This window comes from Austrofundulus limnaeus, unplaced genomic scaffold (assembly GCF_001266775.1).
Source record: "Austrofundulus limnaeus strain Quisiro unplaced genomic scaffold, Austrofundulus_limnaeus-1.0 Scaffold110, whole genome shotgun sequence".
In the NCBI taxonomy this organism is placed as follows: Eukaryota; Metazoa; Chordata; class Actinopteri; order Cyprinodontiformes; family Rivulidae; genus Austrofundulus; species Austrofundulus limnaeus.
In genome coordinates, this window is record NW_013952512.1 from 936,157 (window position 1) to 956,586 (window position 20,430).

The following is a 20,430-nucleotide window of genomic DNA, read 5'->3' on the forward strand; positions in this document are numbered from 1 at the left end:
TTAAATTCCAGTGAAATATATTTATGTTTGTGGTTGTAATGTGACAAAATATGGAAAAGTTCAAGGGGTATGAATACTTTTGCAAACCACTGTATGTGAGTTCTCTCCGGGTACTCCGGCTTCCTCCCACAGACAAAAAACATGACTGTTAGGTTCATTGGTAACTCTAAATTATCTCTAGGTGTGAGTGAGAGAGTGAATGAGTGTGTCTAGTTTGTCTCTATGTGTGGCAGGGTGTACCTCGCACTGCGACTGCTGGATATGGGCACCAGTGACCCTGAAAGGAAGAAGCAGGTGTAGATGATGGATGGATATTACAATTTTTTGTTGGACAACTTGGTTTCTACAAATACAAAATATAAAAAAACAATATCAAAGACAATTTGGTATGTGATGCCAGCTGAAATCTTGATTAGGGCATCAAATTGACTATGGCCAGCTCTCTTTTTATGGATTCTTTTGTCTGTAAATATTTGCTATCTTCACATCTATTTTGTTCAGTAATATCTGTCTTGTGCAAACAGTTTTAAATATGTAAATTTTATGTCATTTTTATATGTTTTGCTGTGCTGACACCTGATAATATTTCTGACATCTAGAGCTGAAACAGAATGCGGTTTGAAGCATCGTGCTTTAGAAAAAGACAAAGAAAAGCAGTTGTTTTGCTCCACCCCTGCAGAGTGAGAAAATGAACACTTGCCACTAAACATCCAGTGAGTGACCGCTCTTTGCTGTGAACTTGTGTCTGAGTAGATCCTTTGCCCTCTCTTCCCGTTTGTGTCTTTCGGCGTTAACCGTTGCTGCCTTGTGGAGCTGTCAGGCTGCCAGGAGTGAATTTAGAGAGGGTTCAAAGAGTCAACGACTGAGAGTTTTTTTTTTCTTTTTGTATTTTACCATTTAAGATGTTGTCATGAAAACATGAGGTCACTTTTTTCACTCCTTCCCAGAACCTCGTTGTCAATGAAAAGGAGCTCACATACGTTCCACCTGTTGAAAAACTATTAGCTACTTGGAACAGCTGTTTGTCAGCATTTAAAGCCATACACACACAATCACAGACTTCTCCAAGAACCTGTCGGGTCTCGACAAATCCACTCTCACATCACTGTCATTTTGAATTTCACTCCTTTCCAGTAAAGGCATCGCATGCTGTTTCAAAGCTGCTCTGCAAAATGCCACTAAAATTCCACGTTTCTTTCTGTAAGAAGTGAGAAAAAAACTCAAAAGTTGACAGCTGCAAAAAGAAGGAATTTTTCTGTTGCTGAATTTCAAACAGTTATCGAGACTCCAGCTTTCAAGCTGCTGGTTTGATCTAGAATATAATCTAAAAATAAAGACAAAGCTGACACATCATCCATCTTGGTCTAACGTAATCCATCTATCCCAGGTCTGTGACACCATAATGTTGCTGTGTGTCCTTGTTCCAACAGTCCAACAGAGGCTCAGTGAAGCTGCACAGCTCATCTGTGCTCACATCGATATTGTTTGTGGAATCGTGCAGCCCCGAAGCACGCAGCCGGAGCGTTCACGCAAAACATTTAATCTTTGATCCACTTTCCCCCTGACCTGTCTTCTCCCTCTGCAGCCCCTCATCTGAGAGACGCTTCAGTTTTGATGTAACTCAAAGATTTGAAAAACAAAACGTATATTCTTTATTGACATAAATAAAATAACTCCATACCTAAAAGTCTGGGTCAGTTCCAACAATGAACCTATCATTGCATGGTATGAACTCGAACATATAAAAAAGGTTATCCTGAAGTATGAGAATCCTCCAGTTTTCCAGATTCTATGTTTTATTGCTGTTCTGAAATGCAGGTCCACACTCATTATAAACAAAGCCTTCAGCTGAAACACCAAAAACACCACAAAAGCTTGAGTCAGCGGACTGACCTGTTTTCACTCACTTTACTTCTATAGTTAAACAAATGAACAGTAGTTGGGATCCGATCACAAATTTTTGATTTAAAGATGCATCATTCAGAACCCGTCCGGTGAAGTTTAATAAGAATTTGAATTAATGCATGGTCACAAGATAGTTAATGTGTGGTCATAACATAATAACTCATGACCACAAAATAGCAAATAAATGGCCACAAGATAATTGTTGCAGTCATTTCCTAGAGACAGGTTTTTTTTAACAAAACATTACATACCACAAAACAATACAAATAAAATAAAATGAAAGGCAGCAGCAGAAGAAAAAAGATCTTGATGTCCGCTCCTATTTACAAAAAAGTATAATAATTTCAAACAATAACAAAACAAATAAAACAAAACAAAAAAATAAACTCCTCAAACAGTGACTCATACAAATACAAATTAAACAATTTCGAATTTCTTTAACAATTTTGCTTTGATCATTTTTTAAAGGAATTAATTGATCCAATGCTTTTATAATCATTTTCCAGATTATTCCGTAGTCTTATACCTTTCAATGAAGTGCATCTGTCCTTCAGATTTGTTCGAATCAGTTGATTGTTCACATGAACATGTTGGGTTTTATTTTAATATAGGAATAAATGACAAACCTTTATTTATTTGATTAGGACAATGCACATTAATCAACATTACCACAATTTGCTGCAGTGTAAATATGCAGGAATTAGCACAATACTTCAATTTCACCCTACTTTAGCCACTTGCAGTTAGACACGAAGTAATCCTTAGCATTAAATGTTGCAGCTATAGCGGGTAAAATAAGTATTGAACACATCAACATTTTTCTCAGTAAATATATTACTAGAGGTGCTAATGACATGAAATTTTCACCAGATGTTGGTAACAACCCAAGTGATCCATACATACAAAGAAATCAAACCATAAATGTCCAGAAATGAAGTTATTAGTAATAATGTGGAATGGCACAGGGAAAAAGTATTGAACACATGAAGAAAGGGAGGTGTAAAAAGGCATGGAAAGCCAAGACACCAGCTGAACTCTCTCAGTAATTAGAAAGCAAGCCTGCCCCTTGTCAGTGCAAGTTAATATCAGCTGGTTCAGACCCAAATGATGGCCAGGTATCACACAAGAACCATCTGATGATGGGTAAAAGTAAAGAGCTCTCTCAAGACCTTCACAACCTTATTGTTGCAAAGCATAATGATGGCATCGGTTACAGAAGAATGTCTAAACTTCTGAAGGTTCCAGTGAGCACTGTTGGGGGCATAATTCAGAAGTGGAAAGAGCATTATTGCACCATAAACCGACCACGACCAGGTGCTCCTCACAAGATTTCTGACAGAGGAGTGAAAAGAATTATCAGAAGAGTTGTCCAAGAGCCAAGGACCACTTGTGGAGAGCTTCAGAAAGACCTGGAATTAGCAGGTACGATTGTTTCAAAGAAAACAATAAGTAATGCACTGAACCACCATGGCCTGTATGCATGCTCACCACGCAAGACTCCACTGCTGAAGAAACAGCATGTTGAAGCTCCTTTAAAGTTTGCTGCACAACATTTAAACAAGCCTGTGAAATACTGGGAGAATATAGTCTGGTCAGATGAGACCAACATTGAACTGTTTGATGCCAGAATACACATCATGTTTGGAGGTCAAATGGCACTGCACATCAGCCCAAAAACACCACACCAACAGTGAAGTTTGGAGGTGGGAACATCATACTGTGGGGCTGTTTTTCAGCATATGGTACTGGAAAACTTCAAATAATTGAAGGAAGGATGAGTGGAAAAATGTACAGAGACATTCTTGATAAAAAATCTGCTTCCATCTACCAGGATGATGAAGATGAAACGTGGCTGGACATTTCAGCAAGACAATGAGCCCAAACACAAAGYCAAGGAAACTCTCAGTTGGTTTCAGAGAAAGAAACTAAAGCTGCTGGAATGGCCCAGCCAATCACCTGACCTGAATCCAACAGAAAATCTATGGAAAGAACTAAAGATCAGAGTACATAGAAGAGGTCCACGAAACCTTCAAGATTTGAAGACTGTTTGTGTGGAAGAATGGGCCAAAATCACACCTGAGCAATGCATGCCACTAGTTTCTCCATACAGGAGGCGTCTTGAAGCTGTCATTGACAACAAAGGCTTTTGTACAAAGTATTAGATAAATTTCAGTAAGTGTGTTCAATACTTTTCCCCTGTGCCATTCCACATTATTACAAATAACTTCATTTCTGGACATTTATGGTTTGATTTCTTTGTATGTATGGATCACTTGGGTTGTTACGGACATCTGGTGAAAATTTCATGTCATTAGCACCTCTAGTAATATATTTACTGAGAAAAATGTTGACGTGTTCAATACTTATTTTACCCGCTGCATAAGACACAGACTTTCATAGTTGTCTTTGTCCAAAATGCTTTATGTTTTTAAGCTAATCATTCAAAACAGACTCCTCTCTTATCCCATGTCTGTGCTATGGAAACAGTTGGAGTTATGTTACACTCAGAAGCACAAAAAAATACCTGTTTCCCAACATTCACTCAGGGCATTCAGTGTCATCTCATTAATACTAGGACTATCAAAAATGTTAAGAATGAACCATGAAGGTATACTCTTCGGATTAAACAGCCTAATAAATAATAAGGTGTAGTGTACTTCTGAACAGTGAAAAACAAAAACAGCGTAATTATTTATAATCTGATTCCAACAATGTCTGTATCTCTCAAAATTATCTTGTGGCCATGAGTTATTATCTCATGGCCATGCTTTTTTTTAACTCAATGTCACTGGACTGGCTAGGACTTGTCTTTTTTTATATTTTTTTCTCAGATCTTCACAACTTTGCAATAAATTTTAAAGATCATCCATGTTATAGCACAAAACTGCTCCCTCTGGAGTTCCTGCAGGAGAGGTTGCCACAGAATACTGTCCAAGATACAACTGAACCTTCTTCCAGCCCAAAAGTACAAAGTCAAGCAGCACTTACTTTAAAGAAAATGCTTTTTTTCTTCTTCTTCATTGTATGGGTCATGGCTTTTTCAGCTTCTTATCGAATCCCTTCTTAATTGGCCAGCACTCTTTCATCTGAGCAGAGAACTACCTGCATGTGCATCAAAGCCCAGCAGTGTGACAGACACACACCTCCCCTCCTTTATCCTCTGTTTTCTCCATTCCTCAAAGAAATCAGACGGGAGCACTTGGATCGGGTCAAAGCTGTGGTGCCGGGTTACGCAACAGCTTTGAAATTCGTCTTTTTTCTGTTGTGCCACCGACATGGTATTTCATCGTTCAGTTGCTTAACAGAATTTCCACCCCAGCCAATATGTTGCAACAAGAAAATACTTGGTTCTCTTCTCACCATAAACACACACACAAAACACCACCCTGTTTCCCCAAGGTAGGATGAGAAATAAGATTGCATTTGAGGTGATCCTGGGTTACTTCAAAGCAAATGTTAACTTATTCAGGAAAAACATCAAAAGAAAGAAGAAGTAAAGACAAATAAATACCAGATGTTTTTTGTGTTTGAACGCAGAGCACCGGGTGCTCGGCACAGTGCTCGGCTGTCATTATGATCAGTTGGAGTGCGTGTGCATGCGGTTGACAGAGCAATTTTCTTGTTCCCATCTGGACAGAGCTCTTGGGCATGCTATCATCTTGAATCAGTAACATGTTCAGGCTGAGAGGTAAAACAGGGATGTTGGAGAGGTTGATGACCAAACCAGTGAACTATAGCTGTTCTTATCAACCACAGTGGCCCCCAGAAGCTTTCTGTTTTCTTTAAAGATCAAAAAAAAAAAAACAAGCCTTAACTTGTGAGTTTTTTAGTTATGATAGATATTGTGGAATTTATTTTTGTGTGCATTGTTTGAATTTCATTTGTAAACTAAAATACACATCAAATCTTAAACATGTTTGCGTTTTTCAAACTCTCACCACTTTGAAAATTGTGTCCTTTGACGCCATCTGCTGGATTCTCATCGTTTGTTTTATTTTTATTTTTATTTTTGGTTTTTTAGTTCCACTGCACATTCGAGTCGTTGACTATTCAGATAAAGCTGCAGACTCAATCACTAAATTAAAACCGTGAGATTTATATTTTTATTTTATGCTTCTGTCATGTTGATTGGAAGTGCAGTCATGGAGACACGTTTGTAGATCAGCTATATTTTGAACAAGCTTAGGTGAGAATTGTTTAAAGTGTCACTGAGCTGTGATAAATGATGCTCAGCAGATTACAGTTCATTTATGGCAAATTACAAATATACCATGCAGTGACAACTTTCACTGTTTTTACTTTCTAATCCCTACAAGTCACATAAAGTGTGTGTTTTTAGGCTTTTGTGGTCTAACATGTCTTCAGTAACAATTTCACAGCAGCTGAACTGATCCGTGATCACAGCACCGACAGCTGTCAAATCAGATCCAGCAGCCTTCACGTTTCACAAAATGAATGAATTATTATCATCCTTAATCAATCAATGCTTTGATTCATCAGACCAGAAAGCCTCTCTGTGCGGTTTGAGTATTTTATGTTCTTGGGGTAAAGTTTTAACTCGTTTTAAAAAAGCAATAACAAATTGTGCTGATGACGGGTTTTCAAAGGTTCCTATGGGTTCAGAAGCCACTGCAGTGATTTTCATCACAAAATCACTTTTTACTGCTGTTGTGCCTGAGGCTCGTCAAGCATTGTCCTTTACATAAAACTTTTTTTACAATGTTTTGTAATAAAAACTGCATTATTACATTTTTTTATTAATACACAGCAGGCATGTTTTTATCTAACATTTTTCCTGAGCAGTTTCCAGTCGTAAAAATTAGGTTTAAACGACGCAAGCACTTTTGCAGTCAGACACTTTTTATCACACTGCTGAAGGCAAGAAGTGGGGAATGTTTTGTGCCAGCCAGTGTGTGTGTGTGTGTGTGTGTGTGTGTGTGTGTAGCGTTAGCAGACTATCTCCTGACCCATTTGACAGATTTTATTGGAACCCTCAGAAAGTGAGGATTGCTCGTGCATCTACAACTGGAGTCAGTCCAATCCAAGATGGCCGCCACAGCTGAGCATCGCCCCAACACTCTGAGCTCTATTGTACAAGAATTGGTTTTTAAACTTTTATGACCTATTGAGGTCATCTGATGAATATCCGATGAACCACTTGTTAAAGTGTCTTAAAGTAATCTTTATTTTAGCCACAGTCTCCGTTGTGCTGTTGTGTTTCTTATTAGAAAAAGAAGCGTGCCAGTGTTTGGGCCTCTGCTTTAGGTCTGAAAGCAGGCAGAAGGCAGCAGCTGTGTCCTGAAAGCGGCTCACATGCCCCAGAACCAGGTCAGTGAGCAGATTGAAGAAAGCTGAAGCTTTGCATGTTTTTCATTATTCAGGAGAACATGTGGGGGTTGACAGGGGAGGAGTCTGTCTCTGCAGAGCTGATGGAGGAACAGGGACAGAGAGGAGTCCATCCTGACATGTGCAGCTCCTGGAGGGACTCTGAGGTCCAAACTCGTTTTTTTCTTGGGAAGCTGGGATGGAGAGAGGCATCTGAACACACCTGCTTCTGTCGGAGGTATTTCTGATTTTTTGTTGTTTTTTTTCTTTAATCCTTTTTTTTTTTGGAAATTATACTTTATTATTTGTGTTTCCTCTGAATTTTTAAAAAGCTGGTTTGCTTAATTGAACCAAGAAAGACAGAACAGAGGCCACTGACTTGTGCAGCAAAATATTTGTTTTCTTGTTATTTGAATGGAAACACCAACCTTACTATCAAAGTCCACTTAGCAGCAAAACTGCTGATGGTAAGTTAATCTTTAAACACAACACAAGCTTCTTCTAGTTTGTTTGTGCCTAACTGAGGAAATAACGAAAAAAAAGATGTTGAATTTGTTGATGGCAGCCAAAGTTTCCAGCTGATCTCTTCAGGTTTTTGTTGATTTATTTTCCTTCACAGGAATAAATACAGATGTTCTTTTTATTTGGACACCAAGAAGCCCAAAAAAGATCTACTGTATGTGATTTTTAGTTTAGTTTGTTTTTCTTGTGCTGATCTTGTTTTCTATTTATTTTTTAAGAGTTTTTTTAAGAAAAAATTAGGTCAAATAAATTGAGGACTAAATGTATTTCAACCAACAGGTCCTCAGATATCTGTTAGTCTTATATAATTATAATACTACTTTTTCCACTGATGCTTGCTGATGACTTAAAGACCCCAATGAAATTTTTAATCATCCATCCATCCATCCATCCATCCATCCATCCATCCATCCATCCATCCATCCAGTCAGGAGGGAAACCCAATCATGCCTCCCTACAGTGATACTCCTGAGCTCTTCCTGGGGATCCAAAGGCATTCCCAGACCAGAGCAGATAAACAAATCCTCCAGTAAATTCTGTCTTTGCTCAGAGTCTTCTTCCAGTGATGCAAGTCTGGCAAACTTCCACAAGGAAGCGCCCAGGAGGCATCCTGCTCAAACGTCTGAACCACCTCAGCTAATTTATTTTGACGTGGAGGAGCAGCAGCCTGACTCAGAGCTCCAGATCTCCTCACCTTATCTCTAAGGCCATAAGGCTATCCAACCTGTGAATTAGATAAAATTACGATTTTAAAACAGGACTTTACAGACTTACACAATATCAAAGCGTTTATTTATTGAACAAGTCAGACAGAAGTTGAAATACTGCTGATCTGATCAGATGCAGCTGTCAGGTTTTTCTCTACGTGAGGAAAGTCTCACCATTTGTTCCACTGTCTTCCGTCCTCACGCTGCTCCACTTTGTCTGCGATCATTTGGTTCTGTTTCTGCAAAGCAAACAGAACAAAACCTTGTCTACGCCAAGGCGCTCCAGAAATAGAGTTGACTTGAAATAACGTGAGACTGTCGTCTCTCTCTCTCTCCGGAGAAACTCAAACTCAGCAAGTTTTGGGTGGATATTATAATGTGAACTAAAAATGTCTTCCGAATGTAAAGGAAACTGTCAAAGTTTCCTGTTAAATCAGCTGACGAGGCGAGTTGTTGAAATTGTTTTCAGTCTTTCTGATGAGAGAAATTGTGCACGGATATGTTTCAATAAGTTTTTCATTTTATTTTTATTTATTTATTTATTCATTCATTTATTTATTGCTTTATGGAGGCTTTGAGTCAGCTCAGTCTGTATTTCGTATTTGAATTAGTTTCTGATTTTTAAATCAGTTTCAGCAAAGCCAGTCTCTCAATTTAGGTTTCATAGAATTTAGACAGTAGTTTTTGTGACTTTTGATCCGTTGTCACATGTTCAAGTGAACATGTCAGACATTACTCTTCAAGTTTGACAAGTAAGACTCAGAAATGAAAGCAGCTGTTATTATATGCTTAACAGGCTAAAAATAAAAAAAAGAAGTGTTTGTGTGCACTCAACAGAGATCTGTGACCTTCATTAACTGGTTTGGCTGCAGTCAGAATAATTGAGCAGTAAAAATGTGTGTTTAGCTTGTCCATCACAGGGAGTTATGTAATGATGGTGGAGTGGCCGTCGCTTGATGGGCAGACAGGATTCTGATAGGATTACAGTAAGAGCACTGGGAAGCGGGACTGAAAGGTGTGTTCACGGTTCACGTGGTTAACGACATTACATTTTCAGACCATAAAATGCTCGATTTCATTGTTTTATTTCCAAGTAAGCAGATTGTTTTATTCCAATTCAATTTTGATGCTTTGTCCCACCCCCACTCATCTCACAGACTCCTCTTTTATATGCATAATATTTTTTCTATAAATATAAATTTAAGAGTGGACCATCTGCCATAAGTTGTTTAGTGACTGTTTTTTTTTTTCAGTGAGTGATAATACATGTAATAAATAAATGGAATCACAGAATTATAATATTCTATATAAGGCAACATAAACAGAGCTCCTGAAATTCTGTTTTGGCTTCTGGTGTCGGTGCCACCCCATGTAGTGGCCCCCTCATGGCTACCCCATGGAGGCGCCACTGGTCTGCACGAGTTCCTGCTCGGACATCATAGGCGTAATTTGCAGGGGGGTTTGGGGGGTTATGACCCCCACAATAAATTGATCCAGTCAAAAATAACCCCAATAAAAAGACATTGTTTGCTCAAACGCAATAGAAATTAACTGGTTAAGTAGACAGATGCAACTCCCTTGTTGTCTTTATGTAACTTTGACCTGATTTAAAAATTTTCAATGTCATATATCAACGTTTTGAGCATAATTACTAAAAATGGCATGCAGGGTTTTAGAGCATAACCCCCCCAATGGTAGACCTAAAGTTACACCCTTGTCTGACATTAATGACATCTGCTTATTGATCACTTCAAATGTTGTTTCAACATGTCCTGCTTTCTCCTAAATTCTCATGTCCGTGTCCTAAAAGGTAGACAAAGCCAGCGCTATCATCACCATCATGAGGCTGTAGCAGACAGTTATTATTAACTGTGCTGCGCTAAGAGGATTGCTTCCTGCACTTTCAGCCTTCTCGCAGTTATTTAAAGGGAAGCTTGTGTTGCCACCCACTCCCACAGCTTTGGAGAGATAGAGAGTGTGGACGAAAGGATTGATGGCCGAGCATAAAGGACACAAGAGGAGGGGGGGAAAGCCGTGCTGGTGTGTTTTCTCAGGGTCTCGTCAGCACAACATAGTGTGCGTCACGGAGGGGTGACAGCAGGCTGGTCCCAGCTCAGCTGCTGCTGCTGGAGGGGAAAGCACAACCACAGGGGAGGGCAGGGGAGCTGCAGCCATGGCCAGCCAGCAGGACTCAGGCTTCTTTGAAATCAGCATCAAGTCCCTACTGAAGTCGTTGAGTGGAAGTGAGTAGTTTGCCCTCTTTGTTGTTGTTGAGCAGCAGATGGACCTGACTGACTGAAGCTGTTTAACCTTTTTTTAATTGTTCATTTCAGAAGCTGCAAACTTAAGATGCTCTCTAAAGTTATATCTCATCATCTCACTCTCAGATTCTCCTGAGCGACGTGGTTCTGCATGAAAAGTGCTGCTGATGCCTCAGAACGTTCAGGGTTTATTTCATTTGTCAGAATGTAAACAGCTCCTGAGTGCAAGGACACAGTAATAGGATTAGTGGAGGTTCAGCTCGGTTGCATGTTCTGTGCAGAGGCTTCACTGCCTTCAACTCAACCCACTATAGCAGGACAGGATGCCTTCCTGCTTCATCACTGTCCTGCTGTGAGTTAAAGAGAAGCTACAGTAAGACCAAACAGCAGAGATAACAAACTGACAGGGCACTTAACAGATTTCATTTTAAGTGAACAAACTGTAAATGTGAAAATGCAGTGTGAAGGCTGAGTGCTTATAATGACTCTTCTGAAAGTTGCAGAAGAAGCTGCAGCTGAGTTGTTAAAGCTTAAAGAAGCAGAGCACTACCTAAAAGATATAAAGCTAACAGGAGTTAAATCTTGCTAAAATCCAAAAGTAGCAAAAACACTGACTGAAAGCTAAAAGTAGAAATCACTAGCTAATTACTAAAAGTAGCAAAAAGAATAAAAGTTACAAAAAGCGAAGTCATGTCATCCATCTACTAAATCACCTCTGTTGTACATGTTGGTATAAGAATGGTTAAAATAACACAAAGACTAAAAAAACAGCTAGTTTGCAAAAAACATACAGAAAAAAAAAACAGCTAAACAATAGTGTGAATGCTGAATAAGCCTCTTTCAAACAGTGAGATGTCTTTTAGCACAGCTGACTCTGTTTGTAAAGAGATACCACAGAACAAGGTGTCCCAGGCTACATGTCCAACACCAACCCATCTCCTGATGATATTGCATAATCCTCACAGTAGGTCACTTTGCTGAAGTGATAAAGGCCCCGGCAGCACTTCATCAGCATTTAACATTTTTCATTAAATATGCTCTTCTCTTAATCTCAGCTCAGGCTTGGAGGTTTTATGTAATAGACAATAAAAGTGGCAAAAGGAAAAAAAAAGTCTGAAGGATCTAGATTAATCTAACCCTGCAAATAATAAATTGGCTCATATTATGAAAATTAGACTGAACTTGTCATTGTTTAATTTATAAAATGACCTGGTTTGTGTGTGTGGGTGCAACTACAAGAGTGGTTTCCTGCTGTTTGTCAGATGCTGTTTGCACTGGGACCAAAACATTACCAGCCTCAATAACCCTTCAGGCTTTGGCCTTTGATAGGTCTGTGTGTTCAGTGTCATACAGCATCACAGACCCACTATTGTGCAGCTGCAACATCTGCAGGTCCAGTGTCCACGTTCTCTTTTAAAAACAACCTTTTAATCTCTGTGTCAGTTTCACTTTTTCGTTGTTTCAACGTGCTTTAGTCGCATGCTGGGCAGAGCTTCTGTTCTATTTATGAGGAGCAGAGATGTTGGTAGTATTTATTTATACAGATTGGAGTTGATGTTGTTGAGCTGTAAGTTGCCAAGTGCGGGCTTTTAAACACTTAGTTATATAATTGGCCTGAAAAGTTCTCACACAGCAGGCTGCCACACGCAGCATGATGTCAGCTCGCTGAAACGCTGCTTAGTAGTCAGGAGTTTGAGATGATCAGTTAAATCTGCCTTTCCATGAACCGTTTTCTCTCTCTTTCTTTTTTTGTAAAGGGGCAATATCATGTAAAATCAACTTTTTTTGAGTTTTATATCATGTTATAATGTTATACTCTCATAAAAACATGCCCAAAGCCTTACTTTGACTCATTCATGCATGTTTGAGAAATCCTGCAGCGTTTTTAGGCAGCCATGCTGAGGAGCAAAACGACAGGTGGGGACCAAAAACACCTTTTGGTACCAGAAACACCCCTGGGACGTGTCTTTAAGCCGAACTTCCTCATGGCAGAGCACACCCCCTCCCCCTTCCCCACACAGCCCGCCCATGACTCCTGCAGGCTCTCGGGTGAAAGTGAAAGTGAAACCTAACTGTCTGCTGAGCTCTCATCATTAGTTCTCACTCAGTGAAGCTCTTTTCAGATTAAAAATACCTTTGAGGAAATTTGTTTTCAGACGCCGAGTAAACTGCATCATGGCAGCCCCCCACACTGAAATGGGCAAAACGGAAGCGGTGGTTCTTAAAGAGACAGTTGCCAATTTCAAGGCGTTTGGAAGAGGAAATGATGAGAACACAAGTTTATTTTCTATTTAAACATAAAAACAGCATTTTAATAACAGCCAAAGGTGACATAGATACTTTATTATGGTATAGTATTTAAATATATGCCTGAGAAACACATAATGTTGGCCCTTTAAGATTTAAACTTGCTGTAGTACAATCATTTTTGTGTGTTTTTTCAGCTCAGATTCAGCTCAAAGGCTTTTTAAAATGTTGTCTGCTACCTTTTAAGCCAGAGTTTTAAATTGAAATCATTTTTAGGTTAAGAAAAGGATGAAGTTAAAACCATTTAGGTCAAGCCAATGCATAATCTCATGTTATATTGTCATGCAATGAGTCGTTTTCTATCAAGTAAAGTTGTAGGTGAATTGTGAGTTTGGATTTGTACTGACATTTTTAGTCAAAGTGGCATACCTTGATACTAGCTGGCTCATTTCTTCCTCCTACAATTTGTGCTGAAGCAACAGCTTCTTGCTTCTCCTTTTGTTTTGACCCAGTTATTCTGCTCGTGGGGGGAAAAAAAGGTAAATATTATACAGCAGGGTAGAAAAATGTGTTACAAAGCGGATTTTTCACTTTCTCTGACGTCAGTGTTTCTTACTGTCTGAACAAAGACTTCTGTCTTCATCCTGGAATGTGTAGTCCAGTTAAAGAAGTCAGGGGTGTCTAAATATACACCCACACTGTTTCACAAACTGCTGCTAAAGTGGCTGTTTACTTACTGGGTATGTCTCCGAGGGGCTACAGTATGCTTACACGTCCGTGTCTATGTGAGGAAGAGAGACACTGGTTACTGTTTGCTTTGTATTGTCCTCTCAGGAGCACCGCCATGCTCAGGGTGTTTCCAGTTTGCCGATGATGTCATCCACGCTGTGGCCAAGCTCCTTGTTTGCACAGTCACATGTCACGCTTTGAATGGAGCCCGGAGGAGCAGAAAAGGCTTTGACATGTTGCTTTATCTGTCAGTTGAAGAAATGGACGTGGGTGTATTTAGATCAAATAGTGCTGGTTTTATTCGATTACGTTTACTCTGTTTTTGTGTGTGGTGTGTGTGTGTGTGTGTTTATTACAGTGTTGAAGTCTGGTAATTATTAACTGGGTAGGTTCACAGACTCATCATTCCTGGGATGTTCTCTAAAAATCCTCCCCTTTTTTGCTTTTGAAAATTAAAAGCCTAGGACTCCATCCGTAAAGGAACGCATTTTGTAAATGTCAGCCGGGCACACATGCGGACACACACACAAAAAAAGCAAAACAAGAATGAAGGAAACACATTTTTGCCTCTGCGTTTGGCAGTGGACAATAAGTTGTCAGTACACAGAACAGAGCCTGATGAAGAGTGGTGTTTACACTCTGGAAGTCAGTACCTCAAGCCTGAGATGTTCAGGGGAATAGAGGCCTGCTTTGTAAATATAGTGTTTACCCAGTGATAAATATAGTCACTCAGCTATGTCACCATAGCATATTGGACCTCATCACTGTGAGCTAAAAATTCCCTCCTGACCCTCCCTGTTGGACGACACCAGTTGGTCACAAGGCTGGAGAAAGTCATCGCAGAGGGAGCTCAAACAGACAGAGAGAAAGCAAGGAAGAGAGAATCACTCCCGCTTTTAAAACGTACCTGTCGCTGCGTCTGCACACCATGGGAGCTACATCTAGAAGAACAGAACCAGGCGACACACAGGACATGGAGACTGGTGGATTCTGTTAGCGAACTGTTTGTGGTTCAGGGAAAAACCCTGGATGCCATATCCTCTTACCCTACTATGAACGGCCTGCCTGTGTGCTGGAGTAAGTCCAGTGTCATCAGCTTCATCAAGGGTCTGGGTAGGTGCTGAGCTGCCCCCGAGTGAGGGAAGCCTGTTCTGAAAGCCATAAAAGGTTGCCACACATGCTAAGCATTCCTTGAAAGATGTTTGGATACTTTGTGTCCTTAGAAGACCTATGGGGGAAAAATGGTATCAAAACATTTCCTCAACTTCTTCTGAGGCTGAGTTTCTGATGTCTTCATGCTATAACATGTACCAGTGTGCAAAATCTGAAATCTGGTTTCATTTTCTTGTCTTATTGGCTAAATTGAGCTGGTTACAGCAGCTAATGAAGCAGTTTCATTTTGATAACTAATTAACCCTTGTGCCCTTGGATGGTGTCCAAATTCAAGGGCCGCATCATTCAAAGGCCGAGGTTGTTGGCCACTTTGGTCACTGTGCCGCGCCAAAGGCTGTCCAAATACGAAGGTTCCCCCAATTGCTTTCCACAAATGTGTCTTTGTTTTGCCCCGATTTGAGGGACTGGTCCAGTGGATCCTTCTCGGTCCACCCCTAACCAAAAATGTAATGCGGGTCAACTGGGAGATCATTTTTGCTTGTAATGGCAGACAAAGGAGAGAAAGGAGTACAGTTTTAAATAAAAATCTGGCAGTATAAAAGTTTAAAGTGGTTATGTTAGACTTTCATGTTAAGCACAGACATGTTTTCCAATAACACTCTTGTCAAATCATGGTAAATCAGCTCATATAATTGGCCCCTTAGTTCTTCATGTATTGCCTCAAAGCTATTTTTGTTAATTTATAATATTACTAATAATATATTAATATTTTGCTATTTTCAATCTATTTTTTGCTTTTGTTTAGCATTGTTAGCATCGTTAGCATCATTGCTAGGCGACAGGAAACACCGGGGTAATGGCAGCAATAAAGCTGAAGGCTAGATCTTCACAGCCACTTTCTTCTGGTCTTTGCAGTCAAAAAAAAGAACCCAGCCTACCTAGACCGGGTCCTTTCGAAGGGTGCAGCCCACACGGCCATTCACTTTTTCATGACATCACTGTTGAAATATAACTCTTATCAAAAAACTTATCAAGCATTTTGGTTCCCTCAAAAGCTAATGGCATGTAGAAATGAAAACATCAGCTTGTGACTGTGGTGTTTTAATTTCCTTTCTGTGCCCTGTTCTGTGTAACAATAGGAAAAAAATCTGACTCAGGCCAAATTAGCACACTTTGGACATCCCCCCTCTGGAAGGCCCAACATTGGAGGTTTTTTGTCCATTTTTGGATAACTCCAAGGACTGCCCTGCTCGGGGATCTCCTGTGGCTGATCCAGACCTACTTGTTCATACTGAAATTAATAATGTTCCTTTTCACAGATGTGATTCCCATCTTGTGTTTGTGTGTGTGTATTTTCCTCAGCTTCACCTGTGGGGAACGGATACAATAAACCTCCCGTCCCTCCGGTCAGCTGTCCTCAGGGAGAAAAAGGCCCCCCAGCCATGATGCCCATCAGCATCGATCCAGAGAGTCGACCAGGCGAGTACGTCCTCAAGAGTCTGTTCGCCAACTTCACCACCCTGTCAGAGCGCAAGATCCGCATCATTATGGCTGAGCCACTGGTGAGTGAAAAAGAGCGAGACAAACCTGATTTTGTTTTTCTGAGGTTTGTTGTTCTTCAAAGATAAAACCTAAAAACACAAACAGACTGATTTGTTATTCAGTGAGTTACTATTTATTTAAGCTTTATAGCTAAGTAAATAGTAGAAGTTTATTTAGATAATTTATTTAAATAATCATTTGTAAATGTGTCTATTCTGTCTGTTGATGGCATTTCTATTGATGTGTGTCTCAAGAGTCCCTGGGCAAAACACTTCATCACAGGATGTCTCTGATTTGCAAATGTGACTCGTAGTGTAAAGTACTTTGACTGGTTAGAAAGACTAGAAAAGTGCTACAGTGAAGTCCATTTTCAAGATAAGTCAAAAGATTAAAGTCCTTATAGAAATTTTACAAGTCCATGTGATGTTGAGTGGGTCTGGAACACCTCTGTGTCTTAAGTGGACGGACCATTTTCAGTTTTACGGAGTTTGATTTTAAGGAAGGCTGTAAATTATTAACCTCAGTCAGTTTGGAAATGTTAATTATGGAGACAAGACTAGTAGCTTTAAGCCTTTTTCTAATCTTTCCATGAGGAGTGCAGAAAGGACATTTCCTTTCTTTTATTTCATCGGTCAAGTTCTGTCTATGTTATTTATGTCAGTGTATTGTCAGCATTCATGTTAAAAAAAAGTTCACCACGGTCCCTCATGATCCACGACCTCTGATCAACATTCAAACTGTTCTCAACTTGAACATTACACAGCAGAAAATGTAAGTTATCTGAATTAGGGACAAAATTGGAGCCTGGGTTGTTGTAGCTGCCTGACAAAACCCGACTCGGCAGGATGTGCTGACATTTTTTTGTCACTCCAGCTCATTTGGCTCCTCCTGGGTAAGCATTTGTCAAAAAACTAAAAGGTTCATCAAAAAGTGGGGCTTAGCTGGTGACCCAGATAGAAGCTAAAGGGAGAGAGGGCTTCTACAGCCCACGCAATGACAGTGTCACGCACATCAGACTCTGAGTTACTTTGGATTAATCAGCATGTAATGTGCTGTGATGTGCTGTCTGACTGATAGGAGGGGTGTGTGGGGCAAGGCATGTAGCAAAAAGGTAAGCAGATGCTTTAGTTTGTGTCTAATTTACTGGATTTGGAAGAAATCATCCTACATCCATCTACTTTTAGGTAAAAGGAGTGATTGGAGCAAAAAGTGTCATTTTTTAAAAACAAAATCATTATTTTCCAACTTTCTGTTTGTTTGAAATCTAGAATGGTTCAAAGTTTAATAAAAATGCCAAGGCAAGAAATACTTTAAAATGTTTTTAAGTTATTTAGTCAACTCATGGAGAGCACAAACACATACACTATCTGTGTTAACATTAAAGGGGCAATATTATGTGTTTCTCAGGCATACATTTAAATACTATACCATAATAAAGTATCTATGTCACCTTTAGCTGTTATTAAAATGCTGTTTTTATGTTTAAATAGAAAATAAATTTGTGTTCTCATCACTTCCTCTTCTAAACGCCTTGAAATTGGCCTCTGTCTCTTTAAGAACCACCTTCCGCTTCTGTCTCGCTCATTTCGGTGTGTGTGTGGGGGGGGGGGTGGTCGGGAAGCTATGATGCAGTTTACTTTGCATCTGAAAATACATTTCCTCAAAGGTATTTTTAATCTGAAAAGAGCTTCACTGAGTGAGAACTAATGTTGAGAGCTCAGCAGACAGTTTAAGTTTCACTTTCACTTTCACCCGCAGGAGTCATGGGCGGGATGTGCGGGGAGGGGGGAAGGGGGCGCTCCGCCATGAGGAAGCTCGGCTTAAAGACACATCCCAGGAACCTTTCTGGTATCAAAAGGCTTTTCTGGTCCCCAGCTGTCGTTTTGCTCCTCAGCAGGGCTGCCTAAAAACGCTGCAAGATTTCTCAAACATGCATGAATGAGTCAAACTAAGGCTTTGGGCGTGTTTTTTTATGAGAGTATAACATTATAACATGATATAAAATTCAAAAAAGTTGATTTTACATGATATTGCCCCTTTAAAACTCATAATAAAACCGAAGTCATCTGCAGAGCTATTCATTCAGCAGGATATGAGAGAACTGACCTTAAATCACTGAAGACTATTATCTCAGATGATAGAAGACTGTAATAACAGGAGACGTCATAAATGTCCCATCTCTAACGTTGGACATGACCCGGCTTTCTAATGCCAGGCAGCAGACTGATGGATGACTCTCTCATTAGCTGAGTTTAATAATAGTCCCACAGTCTTTTCTGACAGGTCAGATGGAGTTAGGGGCTTCAGAACAAACTTCAAAGAACTTTGCTGGTTTAATTCTGTTGGAATATGAAAATACAACTTAACCGACCCCTTTTTCTGTTTTTTCAGGAAAAGCCATTAACAAAGTCTCTCCAAAGGGGAGAAGATCCTCAGTTTGACCAAGTAAGTAAAGAGATATAATGTTTACTAAAAATAAATGAGAATTTTTGAGCTGTATATTATGGAGGCTATGGTGAAAAAAAAAAGAAAGAAATCAAAGTTTTATGCGCACAAGAAACTATCTGGGCTGAACAACTTTAAATATTAAATTCTGTTTGTTTCGAAAGAGTTAAAAATTGTAGCTCGCATCCCAAAAGGTCTTTCAGATTCATTCAAGGGCAGGAGTGTTTATCTTGTGAGCTGGCAGCAGATCAGCACAAGGTGTGTCCTGCAGGTCTGAGGCTTTGCAGAGAAGGACCTTTCACAGCCACAGAGGTGTGTTTGTGCTGCTGCGTGAGGCCATTCAGCAACCTCACAGAGCCGGGATTCTTCTCCAGCCTGGTGCTGAATGAAGGGCCCGCTGTGTTCCCCAGTCAGACTAGACTCTCCACCCCTTCCTGTGTGCCCAGCCCGTTCCTTCCTTTCCCGCTCCCTCCCACCACACCGGGGAAGGCTGCCCCATGGGCATGGTCCCAATGAGCACCAGCTCACCACTCGGTATAATTTTATCCCCTGTAAATTCGCCTTTAAAATGCCCTAACTTGGTCTCACACTTGGTAATGGTTAAACAACCGTATCAGAAGGAGATGTAAGTGAATCCATGTGCGCTGTTGTAAGTTTGACTAAAATTGCAGCACAGATAAACAACGGAAACACTGATTAACATCTCTTACTTTGGTATGTTAACTGCTCAATACTAATGCACATTTGTTTGATGTGTGTGTGTGTGTGTGTGTGTGTGTGCCTGTGTGTGTGTGTGTGTGTGTTTTGCAGATGATAAGCACCATGAGCTCATTGGCTGAATACAGTCTTCCCTCCATCCTGCGCACTTTATTTGACTGGTACAAAAGACAAAACGGCCTAGAGGAGGAGCTGCACAAGAGTCAGCCAAGAGCCAACCCCAAGTCCAAAAAGTGAGCAGAATGATTGCAGTTATTGGGTATTGTGCATAAAAATTAAAACATGACAGTGAAAGTTATATATATTTTAAAATTGCAACATGTTTAGCACCTGTTTCTGTGTGTGTGTGTGTTTGTAAAATATTTGATGAACCGCTGAACAAATTTTAATGAAACACTCAATGCTCATCTACATACAACGATCTGCTCTTAAAGCGCTGTCATAAAAGCGGTGAGCAACATGAATTTCTTTAAAGGGATCCATGATTAGTTGTAACATTAGATTTTATTTGATAAACATATATTTTAACTGTAAAATAAAGGCTATAAAAATACTGTAAGCTGTTTAGTTTTGTAAATTTTTTAAAATACATTACACGGGCAGGGCCATTTTATTTACACACACAGCATTCTGGGTAAATGATGACATGGATAGGTCCTCGGTGTGAGTGAGCTATATCCACCCTGAAGGTTAATCTTGGACAATATCTGATGATCGACTCTTTTAAATTAAACCAGAGAGCGTTGACAGAGAGGAGAAGGTAGAAATGACTCAGTCTGTAACAGAAAATATGGATGGAGGACCTCAGTTTAGCTTGTTAGTTTGTCACGGTAGCACCGAGCTAATACATATAATGCTGCGTTCACACCGAACGCGATTTCAGCTTCAAAATCGCAGCCAACGCTGAAGTTTGAAGC

At 39.9% G+C, this 20,430-nt stretch overlaps 1 protein-coding gene across 8 annotated transcripts in view; it reads left to right on the forward strand.

The window, feature by feature from the left end:
* Positions 1 to 7,322: 7,322 nt before the first annotated feature.
* The window catches only part of frya (furry homolog a (Drosophila)), a 43,236-nt gene continuing 30,128 nt past the window's right edge, over positions 7,323 to 20,430 (forward strand). For 5 of the 8 annotated variants that reach the window (XM_014014132.1, XM_014014135.1, XM_014014133.1 and 2 more), the window contains exons 1-4: positions 10,447 to 10,702; positions 16,172 to 16,371; positions 18,743 to 18,796; positions 19,607 to 19,746. In XM_014014132.1, the coding sequence (XP_013869586.1) occupies positions 10,633 to 10,702; positions 16,172 to 16,371; positions 18,743 to 18,796; positions 19,607 to 19,746 (464 nt within the window). In that variant the 5' untranslated portion in view covers positions 10,447 to 10,632. Of the gene's footprint in view, positions 7,469 to 10,446; positions 10,703 to 14,517; positions 14,810 to 16,171; positions 16,372 to 18,742; positions 18,797 to 19,606; positions 19,747 to 20,430 lie in introns of those variants that run through there. The other 3 variants (XM_014014140.1, XM_014014134.1, XM_014014137.1) reach the window with 3 other exon arrangements.